Below are 10,970 nucleotides of genomic sequence, written 5' to 3'. Positions count from 1 at the left end.
TTTAAATATGGCAATGGAAGACCATAGGATAAAAACATACAGAGAGAGAGAGAGAGAGAGAGAGAGAGAGAGAGAGAGAGAGAGAGAGAGAGAGACAGAGAGACAGAGAGACAGAGAGACAGAGTGAGTGAGTGAGAGAGAGAAAGAGAGGGAGACAGAGAGAGAGAGTGAGTGAGTGTGAGAGAGAGAGAGAGAGAGAGAGAGAGAGAGAGAGAGAGAGTGAGTGAGTGAAAGAGAGTGAGTGAGTGAGTGAGTGAAAGAGAGAAAGAGAGGGAGACAGAGAGAGAGAGAGAGAGAGAGAGAGTGAGTGAGTGAAAGAGAGTGAGTGAGTGAGTGAGTGAGTGAAAGAGAGAAAGAGAGGGAGACAGAGAGAGAGAGAGTGAGTGAATGAGAGAGAGAAAGAGAGGGAGACAGAGAGAGAGAGTGAGTGAATGAGAGAGAGAAAGAGAGGGAAAAAGAGAGAGAGAGATACAGAGAGAGACAGAGAGAGAGAGAGACTGTAATACATGTAGGAGGAGGCGGGGCATCTTGCCTTTTGTTGATGCTGCTGCATGAGACTGTGTTCACTTCTGCCTGTGGGATGCTGAGAAAGACTCTTTACAACACTGAAACCTACATAACCTAGAGCTTTTCTATTCATTACCGCAACTGAACTTTCATAGGAACATGGGAATTTGGGAATATACTCTTTATTTTACCACTACAACCTGCCTATGGAGCGGTAAGAAACCTAATGGATATTTAATTATGAAATACCCAGTGAGCTTTGTTGAATCATTGGCCTTTTTCTCTTTTGCTCTATTTTAAGTTATTTTAAGTCAAACTGTTTAATAAAATATCCCGTGCTTCCTTGTTAGTTGAGAATTCAGGTTAATTGGTAAGGACAATATTTAAATCTGATCAAATGTAAGGTCATTATGTTGGCAGGTTACATTTTTTTTTACATTTTCATGTATATATACTGTTTGTGATATTGCTTGAATCTGCTCTGCAAGGCGTCAGGTAATTTTATTTTATTTATTTTTAATATTTTTTTGTTTTGCTGAGGTTTAAAAGAGGAGTTTTTGAATTACGTGGTTACACTGGATGCATTGTCTTACAATGCGTACAGTACAATGTCTCTGGCGCTGGCAAGGGAGTCCAGCTCTCTGGTTTCTTTGCTAGACACTCATGAAATCACAGGTGGCTTTTTGAATAAAGAAGAGGCCTGACATAATCTAGAGGATGTCCACGGTTGAATTAGATTATGAATGGATGTGATCTTAAGGGAATTACACCGGGAAAAAGATCCCTTTTATTATCCAGCTAGACGAGAGCAGGCGCTGACAGGACTTTGGAAAAGAAGCTAAAGTTACCTTTTCCATTTGCTTTTTACTCACAAAAAGTACTTTAGCACCTTCACGAGTTAGATGAAGGTGCTTCATGCAAACAGGGAGTTAGATGCATACTTAAGGAAAGTGGATGAGTTCAATCAGTCAGACTTCCTGGTGGAGATTTAATCACTGAAACCCAGCAGAAAAGCTTTGATGAGAGTTCCAGATCGATACACGTACATCCAAATGAGCTGGAACAGCTGCCTCTGTCGATTTGCGAGCGTTCTCCTGAATATCTCATTCACAGCACGCTGCGAACCGCTCCTGGAAGCGGTTCGCAGTGCAGAGAGACTCGAGGTGAAACTCTGCAACCGTGTCACATTGTTCATTCTCTGACAGCGTCACTTCAGGGAGAGCATCAGAGGAGACTCTACAGAGACTTGATGAAAGACTATAACCCGCTGGAGAGACCTGTGTTCAATGACACACACTCACTCACTGTGTATTTCAGCTTCAGTCTCATGCAGATTATGGATGTGGTAAGTTCATGCGATAATAAACAATGAAACGCTTAACACACCTTGATAAAGAGTGACCATGAGCAATGTTTTAGGATAATCCAAGTCAAATTATGGGAAAGCATTTTAACATAGAATGTGGAAGAGAGGAAAGATAGAGATGCGGCAATGTCAAGGCATGTTTTACACGCTTTTAAATATGGCACAACAAACATTTTAAAAAGCCACGACAGATTATTTGTCACAGTTCGTGCAGCAATAGACCTTGAAGGGTAAAGTGAATTTTACAGAGATGAAAACGGAGCCGTCAGGGATAGATCTACACTCTATACAATTACATACACTGTATAAAAGTCATAAATCGAGTTTGTCTGTATTGAACGCTTTTTTGGAAATGTTTTTCATCAGCTAAACAACATATAGTATTTTTTCTGTCAAAAAATTAAAGCTGAAGTCTATAATTTCACTTCAGTTTGATCATTTTTAACATTAAGGTTTCATTAGACAGACACATTCGAGTATCTCACAGTTGACAGCTCGACAAAAAAAATGATAAAACTGACACAAATTATGTGTTCATTTGAATTTGCACATGCACCGTACTTCAAATCTTTAAAGTGCACTTAAAAAAAACCCACATAAAAGTCACTTAAGTGCACAGAGGGTTTAAATATTTCTTAGCACTTGTATACACACCTTTAAAAAGAGAACAACGAAATAATGTCAAATTAAAAGTTTTTCTTTAAAGTCCATTTAAATAAATTTGTATTAAAAATCTCTATGCTTTAATGCACACTTTAGTGTGACATATTAAATGAGTTCATTGCATTAAAATGAACACATTTTAAATATAATAAATTGCAACTTTATCACAATAAATGTGTAATTACAAATACATTTAAATTTAATACATCAAACATGACCTAAGTTTTAATAGAAATGACGTTATGAATGTCAGTATAATCAGTCTTACACTTTTAAAAGTGTAACATTAAAAAAAAAGTGATTATTAAAAGATTATTTATTAAGAAAGCACTCTAAATGTAACTCTAATAATACATATTGATTTAATTGTAGTAACGTGTGTCCTCTTTTGCTCAAGTGTACTTAAGGCCATGTAAATTATGATTTCAAAACCTGCTTCTGTAGTTCTTTAAGCATCTTTTCAGTTTTTTAACGAGTTTGCATCTTTGTCCATTTACAGGATGAGAAGAATCAAGTACTCACAACCAACATTTGGTTGCAGCTGGTATGACGGCAACACTTATCACTGTCTGACAGACTGCTCTCTTTAGCAAGGCAGTGAAACAGTCATGTTTCTTTAATGTGACCTCTCCGTGGGTCTGTTATTAATAGCTGGATGTTAATAACTGTGAAGGTAAAGCAATGGATTTGCCTCTGCTTCCATGACAGTCCTTCAAATGTCGTCCTTGGTCAATGCTGTACACCACCAAGTGCGCCTATGAATCTGAAAACCTTATTAAAAGCATATAAAGATCTCAGCAGGCCATCAGTAAATATAAATTGTATCTAATTTACATTTATTTGAATTTGCTCCATTAAAAATGTATTAAACGCAGAATAACAAATTGTTTCACGTATACAGCTTCATAAAATTTCGACCCAATGTAACCTCTTTTGATTCTGATGATTGTTTAAAAAATCTAAGATTTAAAGAAGAACACAATACAGAGATTAATAGTATAGTATATACATAGATTTTTTTCTGATTGACAATGATGTAGTGATCTTCTCTTTCTTTTAGTACTGGTATGACTACTATCTTCAGTGGAACATGTCTGAATATCCCGGAGTGACGAATGTAAGATTTCCTGACAGTCAGATCTGGAAGCCTGACATCTTACTGTATAACAGGTTTGTTGTCTTCACAACATAGAGTAAGCGATAAATTAAAATATGCATAACTGGCTTATCAGAACAAAGAGTTCCATAGAAAGCAAGCATATACCTTTAGAGGTTTAAAACCTGTTTGTGAACGATTTTTTGAGTTAGTAAATTGCCTGGGAAAAAAAGTGCTGGTAACGGTAAATGGACACTGAGTTTGCACTACTCCGTGGAAAACAAAGGTTTGGCCTCATTTGTCCATGTCTGCTGAAAAAGCAGTAGCAGAAAGAATTAGCTTCAAGTGAAGATGAAGAGTTTGCCATTATATACCGAGGTCAAACGAATCAAGTCAGTGAATCGCTAAATGGAAACTAAAATGGAATCAAAACGACATCCACTGGTATATTTACTATCGAAAAAGCAATCATTTTGTTGAATCTTGGTTATGTTGGTTTAGCAGCCTGACCCAGTTTGGTCTTGTCTACCGGAATTTCTCAGACTGAATTCTTTATTCTCAAACATGCCTCCATTATCTGAATGAGAGTTAATTTAGACAAACACATTTACATAATTGGAACATAAGCCTGAACATGGCACGAGGCAATTCTGATGTGTCATTTCCTTGAAATCCAGGACTTACTGCACAGCCATTAGTGGTGCAAAATAATTCAGAGTAGATGAAATGCATTTACTTTGCATTGGAATAATCGGAAGTGTTCCCTCTGAGATGTTCATAAATCATTGTTGTGTTCTTTTTAAGTAAAAATTATTCTTCTCCACAGTGCAGATGAAAGGTTTGATGCCACATTTCATACTAATGTGCTGGTGAATTCCTCTGGTGCCTGCCAATACCTACCGCCAGGTACTTTTCAGATGTTTGTCACCATTTTTTTCCCACTTGATCTAGAAAGAGTTTTATTCTACAAGAGGAGGACTGCTATCAAAGCCTTTTTCAGATCAGAGTTAAAAAGTAAAAATGAAGAATGAAGTCAGACTCTGAACTAAGTCACAGTTGAAGGATAAAGTATAGGTATGTTACAAAAATGAAAGTCAGTTTAGTCGGTTTCAATATATAAAGTTACCATTACTGGTGAAGGCGGCCAAGTTGAGATGTACATCGCTGCTCGCTTTATCTCGATAACTGTCCAATTATAGGACACTTTCGGTTGTGGAGGTAAAATTTATATCACTGACAAATAGGGTATTTATGCAATGGTGTGACAAACTAAAAAGCTTTCCTTTGGCAGGATGCTGCATCAGCGTCAATAAGTATCGGTACGATCCAAAACCACTTTAGCATTTGGCCTGCAACACAGAAGACAAAGATGCGTAGCGCACCTTTAAACTAATGCATTATTATGCAAAATCAGCAAATATGATATTATGCTAATACGGAAAGCTACATATTCCTTATAGGTTCGCCTTATGGAGATCTGTGCATCATTCTCCTCTACTGCATCATTTACTTTTCTCCGTCTGTTTCTTGCTGTGAAAGCTGAAGCTCTATCCTGAGATAAACATTTGATTCATGAGTGGATGTAGTCCAGGCAGTGAGTTTGCACTAAATTTTTTTTAGTGACACCGAAGAGATTGCCTTTTCTTGAACCTCCATAAAGCTCTGTCGGAAGCGTATTATGCTTTATGGCAAAAGAAAGCGATGAAACATAGAGGGAAGATGATGTATTAAACAGCCAATGGTCTGAGCTAAATTACATGTGTATGTCTTTAGTACTGGCACCTTCAATTTACGATCGTCTTATTGAACGGTTCCCCTGAAGTTCATTTTCATCACCATTATGGTTTATAGAAACCGAATGATCAAAGTTCTCCTATATGACGAAGTAACATTACTCAATTATGATGATTCATGCGAAGTCTTTTTTGTTATAGCTGTTAACTATTATGGCTTTAAGGGCTTTAAGGAAGATTTGTTTTATTACTCTCCGCTAAAAATGTTCCGTATCAGTCAGTTCACAATTTTGGTTCACAGGGATATTCAAAAGCACCTGCTATATCGATGTTCGCTGGTTCCCCTTTGATCTTCAGAGGTGTGATTTGAAGTTTGGCTCCTGGACATATGGGGGATGGTCTCTGGACCTGCAGATGATTGATGCTGACATCACAGGATATATTGCAAATGGAGAGTGGGACCTTGTGGGTAAGGTGATATACATTATACATTATAATCTGTATTATTAACCCTTACGCTCTTCTGAAATCCACTACCTAGTTTGGTGTTCAAGGTTAAAAGTGACCAGCCTTTTGCTTGAAATTGCTTGTAAATCTCTCATAACGCTACATTATCATCAAATATAGCCGATTTCTTTCAGTCCCAATAGGTTTTATATCGCTTTTTTGAATATGAACTTCCAATGGCCTCGCTGATCTGTACTCACGCAAAAGAGCATTATTTCGGGATAACTGAGGTACGCAGGCTCAGATCAGCTGAAAGAAAACGAATATTCAAGATTTGATAATAAAATAGCATATCGAGAGATTTGCAAAAAGAAGAGTCATAAGTCTCTCGCAATCATTATCAGTATTTTGTTATTTACAGCCTATCCTTGTAAAAAAGTAGCGTGCTTAATTGGATTGAACATTGACCTCTATTGTGCTTAAAAATCTCAAAATATTGGCCTATTACAAAAAAATATGTATACTTGTAGTTAACAGCAATGAAAAAAATATCATGAGAGTACACTGCTAAAATGCATCATGCTTTAGTAATCTTTTGTTGGGCTTCACAGAAGTATGCCATTTTGATGTGTTAACTAACATGTTAAGTATTGATTAGTTGATAATAATAATAATAATATTAATAATAATAATATGTAGTTTAACTTCTACAAACACTACAATGTTCCATTAAAAATTAAGACTTGTCAATTTTGATTTCATGTCGACGGAAGAGAAGAAATTGTTGAGTAATGCTGTGAAAAAAGTGATCTGTTTTTTATTTTACATAAGGTATGAAATATGAAACAGCACTATGGCAATTTTAAGCTCATGTGAATGCAGTAACAGTGTTGAACGGTTATTGCACGAAACATACATTTTCTAATGTTGACAGTTATATTTCTAATGTCGCCAGAGGTTCCAGGTCGAAGGAATGAAAGATTCTATGACTGCTGCAAGGAGCCATACCCGGATGTGACTTTCACGGTGGTCATGCGGAGACGAACGCTATACTACGGTCTAAATCTGCTTATCCCCTGTGTGCTCATCTCTACTCTAGCCCTGCTGGTCTTCCTGCTGCCTGCTGACTCAGGCGAGAAGATCTCTCTTGGTGAGCTGCACACTTAGTGCCTCTGTCATCATTTTAAAATGCTAATCTGAGACGTGGTTATAAAGTGATGTCTTTGTCACTTTCATGCTAATATTAGAGAACCGTATTCATCAAAGAGCGCATTTACATATCTAGAATTAGTTTGAAATGTCATGTTTCCTTCAACTTCTTTGCCTGCAATTATCTCGTTTTGGGAAACCAAGACTTTGATGGAAATTTTTAAAACACTTCACCTTTAAAAAGGTTTATTGTGGGAGCCAAGCACGGCCGGCCCCTGTCATAACCAGAAGAGCATAAACGTCACGTTTGGCCTTTTAAGAAAAATTATTAATTTTATTTCACACATGGGTGAACCTCTCCGTCCTCTTTTTTTTTTTTTTTTTTTTTTTTGCTGACTTAGTGAAAACCAATATCATATGAAATTCACTTTGGCACAGGTGCACAATTTATGCCGACATCCCTGTAAGCTACCGTAAGTGGCGTGTAGTGAGATTGATGGCTTGCCAAAGATCGCTTCAGTGATTAATGCGGTCGGAGAGCTCTGAAGGCCAAATGCCTCTATTTATCTGGCCTGCTGGATTTAGGGGATGCTGCCACAGTGAATGAGGGAACGCTCCTGGAAGAGACTGAACCTGAAGTCACAGCAGAACACAATTTATTTCATTTTTTCGTTTTGTCATTCCTAAATTGTATTAGCGGGATGAGGCTGCCAACCTTACCTTCCACAGAGTGAGTCATTGGCTTTTGCTCTGTGAGTGACTCAAGATCAATACTCTAAATACCAGCAATTAGCCGACTATGTATGATACAGTACACTGAAGATTCATTTTATACAGCTCTGCTTCATTTTTTTTAATCTAATTAGGGCACTAAGGAAGATATTTTCTGGTAACCGAATTAAGGTTTAAGTCCAATTGCTTTTTTGCATTCAATTTGATCAACTTTGATAGTAGCTGCTTGTGTAGGGGAGACTGGGACTAGTTGTCACTCTTTACTTTAGGTAAATATTTCTCATTGGTCTATTTTTTGACACTAACCACATATCAGATTCGTAGAAATATACTGATTTAGTTTGCAATGGTAGTTTGAAATTGACATACTATATTAAGTTCAATCATGCAGCTCTTGAAGCCTTGGGCTGATACTGTATAGGTCCTTTACATGCAATCTATTAGCAATCACATCATTTACTGTGGGGCACAAGCAGATTGGCCTCTGATGATTTTGTAGCCAATAGGCTTGCTTGCTAACCTTTGAAATAGCCTGGTTCATTATTCACTGTAAGCTGGTCCTTCACAGCTCCTGCACTTCCTCCAACTCTACCCGTTTGCTACAGGTTTTATACGTTCCTTTACTCATGCAGTAGCAGTATATCTTACATCCTCACATCAGCGTGTTTGTGTGTCTTTAAACAGTAGCATGTCCATGCTAAAACCATCAAAAGTTTTATTAAAAAAGCTCTTGCACCAGCAAGCCTTGGTTTCCACTTTATCTGTTTTATGGGTTTATGGTTTCATGTGAATATGCGTCTGTCACATGTACAACTATGAAGTAATATATATGTTTTCATTGTCAGGCATCACGGTCCTCCTCTCTCTGACAGTGTTCATGCTTCTGGTAGCAGAGATAATGCCCGCAACATCGGACTCTGTGCCTTTAATAGGTAAGTCTAACCTGTGATGAACAATGATATCAGATGTGTGATTGACTGAACGTAATGAAGTGATACGTTCTAATCATTTGATCCAACCATTTTGCATAGCCTTATAACTAAAAAGGAGAACTGTAAAAGGAGAATGTTTGCAGTAAAAACTACTGGGATAGCGCTTGTATTAATGTGAAGTTTTAAAATATAAAAGTACAATTTAAATAGCTTTAATAACTTTTTGTTGTGCTTTAATGTATATATTTTAATGTATTGACTTGATTAGTTGTAGTGTTAAGTCCTTCTTAAGCAGGTCTAAAATACCTAATGTTCAGCTAAATTAGTTTTACATTAATATAACTTAGAATATTTCAATCGCAATTTCAATTAAGAGTCAGAAAAAATCACATTGAGTTGGCACGTAATTATATTCTTTTAAATATTCTTTCAGTAAAAAAGTATGCTAAAGGGTGCTTGTTTTTCACATTTACATCAATTTGTGAAAACAAAGGTAAATATAAAAAATCTTTGGGGTTAACAAAGTACAACAATGGTATCAGATGATAATCAGGTAGTATTCTGGGTTATATGCCACCTTATTGAAATTAATGTATGATGCCATTAATATGGTACCAATCTTTAGATTTGAAAAGAATTACAGTACCATGGTTCATTTTTTTAAATATTCTGCATTTACAAGAGAAATTTATGAGTAGCCACACAACTGTTGCCTTACAATAAGTGAGTTTCTGTGCACGTTTTAGTATTTAGTCAAAAAAGTTTGTGTTACTGTAAATAGATTTTGCTTTTATTTAGTCTCTGAACCTGTTTTAGTGAATTTTTCTTTGTTGTTAAATGTAATTCTCTCTATCCTTTGACTAGCTCAGTATTTTGCCACCACCATGGTTATTGTTGGCCTGTCTGTGATAGCCACCGTCTGGGTTTTACAATACCACTACCATGACCCCGATGGAGGAAAAATGCCAAAATGGGTGAGGATCTCACAGCTGCTTGTCTTCTTGCCGTATAAATGAACCCACCTGTCTGATTTTAATATGATCGTGATTAATTCCGCTGTCAGGAAAACTGTTATTTAGTAGTTTATTTTTCCTGTCAGACCCGTGTGGTGCTGCTGAACTGGTGCGCGTGGTTCCTGCGGATGAAGAGGCCTGGCGAGGACAGAGTTCGCTCAGCTTGTCACAATAAGCAGCCGCGCGGCAGCCTCTCCAGCGTGGATCTGAACATCAGCGCCGGAGCAGCGCAGTCCACCAACGGAAACCTGCTGTACATCGGCTTCCGCGGGATGGACGCCATTCACTACGCCACTTCCCCCGATTCAGGGGTGATCTGCAGCCGGCTCGTCACCAGCGGTGAGGAGGACGTGCTGCTCCCCGGGGCTCAGGCGTCTTCTGTTAGCAGCGGCCCTGGAGAAAGCGAACTGTCCAAAATCTTGGACGAGGTTCGCTACATCGCCAAACGCTTTCAGAACCAAGACGAGGAGGAGAGTATGTGCAATGAATGGAAGTTTGCGGCATCTGTCATTGACCGTCTTTGTCTCATGGCCTTTTCTCTGTTCACCATCCTCTGCACCATTGGTATCTTAATGTCTGCCCCTAATTTTGTAGAGGCCATTTCCAAAGATTTCTTTACCTGAGGCCTCCGTGTAATTATTTGTACTCCTCAGAGCCTCTTAAGGGTGATGATATATTTCTTAATAAAACTCAAATTTGATTCGAACGAATAGTTAATTCAAAAACTCTCATTAATTGTATGGAAAAGAGCAGAGTGTGCATTTTGCGTAAGCTCTTCTTTAAAGAAATGAAATATAGAGATACGAGGATGAGTAAATGATTTAAAAATGATGAACCATTCCTTCATTTACATATGTCTGTGCGTTAGCGTCTGCATAAAGTATCAACTGAAGTGTGCACCAGAGACTGTAGCCTCATATGCGCTTCATAAAAGCTTATAATTTATTGTTTGGTTTTCATAAATGTAGCCGTTTCCATCATGCATCTAGGAATTTCTGTGTTGTTTTATGTGCAGTTATGCTTTGTCTACACTGCTGTTACTGCTGTTCGTTGTATAACTAACTATTTCTAACCTTTTCCCCCCCAAAAATATTGTACAGTATAATGACAAATAAACATATTTTTGTAGGTTGAATATGATTTGTGAAACGTATTAAATGTGTTAAATCCAGCAAAAGTTGTGACTGAAAATCACTATTAGAAAAACACAATACTTTCTGTTGTCATCATAAACACCAGCATATTCTTAGACATACAGAGAGTGCATAACATCTCCATCTGGTGGCTTGTAATAAAATTGTGTATTATGAGATATTACTAAATCAGCACATT

General features: G+C 37.4%; 1 protein-coding gene across 1 annotated transcript; it reads left to right on the top strand.

The window, feature by feature from the left end:
* The first annotated feature begins 582 nt into the window (after window positions 1–582).
* On the top strand, window positions 583–10,768 carry chrna7a (cholinergic receptor, nicotinic, alpha 7a (neuronal)). The gene is made up of 10 exons (XM_043245221.1): window positions 583–721; window positions 1,713–1,852; window positions 3,036–3,080; window positions 3,597–3,706; window positions 4,459–4,538; window positions 5,667–5,834; window positions 6,768–6,962; window positions 8,539–8,625; window positions 9,490–9,599; window positions 9,725–10,768. Exons 1-10 carry the CDS (start codon window positions 667–669, stop codon window positions 10,259–10,261), a joined length of 1,527 nt encoding a protein of 508 aa, XP_043101156.1. The 5' UTR covers window positions 583–666; the 3' UTR covers window positions 10,262–10,768.
* Window positions 10,769–10,970: the final 202 nt, after the last annotated feature.

Source organism: Puntigrus tetrazona, chromosome 7 (assembly GCF_018831695.1).
Source record: "Puntigrus tetrazona isolate hp1 chromosome 7, ASM1883169v1, whole genome shotgun sequence".
Classification (NCBI taxonomy): Eukaryota; Metazoa; Chordata; class Actinopteri; order Cypriniformes; family Cyprinidae; genus Puntigrus; species Puntigrus tetrazona.
Note: the sequence above shows the minus strand (reverse complement) of the source record. Positions and strands in the feature narration are given on the sequence as shown.

What these genes read in the sequence shown, in the direction of transcription:
- chrna7a (XM_043245221.1), top strand. Translation starts at nt 667, where the DNA reads ATGGGAATTTGGGAATATACTCTTTATTTTACCACTACAACCTGCCTA. An exon ending in TCATGCAGATTATGGATGTG is followed by an intron (nt 1,853 to 3,035) that starts GTAAGTTCATGC and finishes GTCCATTTACAG; the next exon opens with GATGAGAAGAATCAAGTACT. An exon ending in GGACTCTGTGCCTTTAATAG is followed by an intron (nt 8,626 to 9,489) that starts GTAAGTCTAACC and finishes TCCTTTGACTAG; the next exon opens with CTCAGTATTTTGCCACCACC.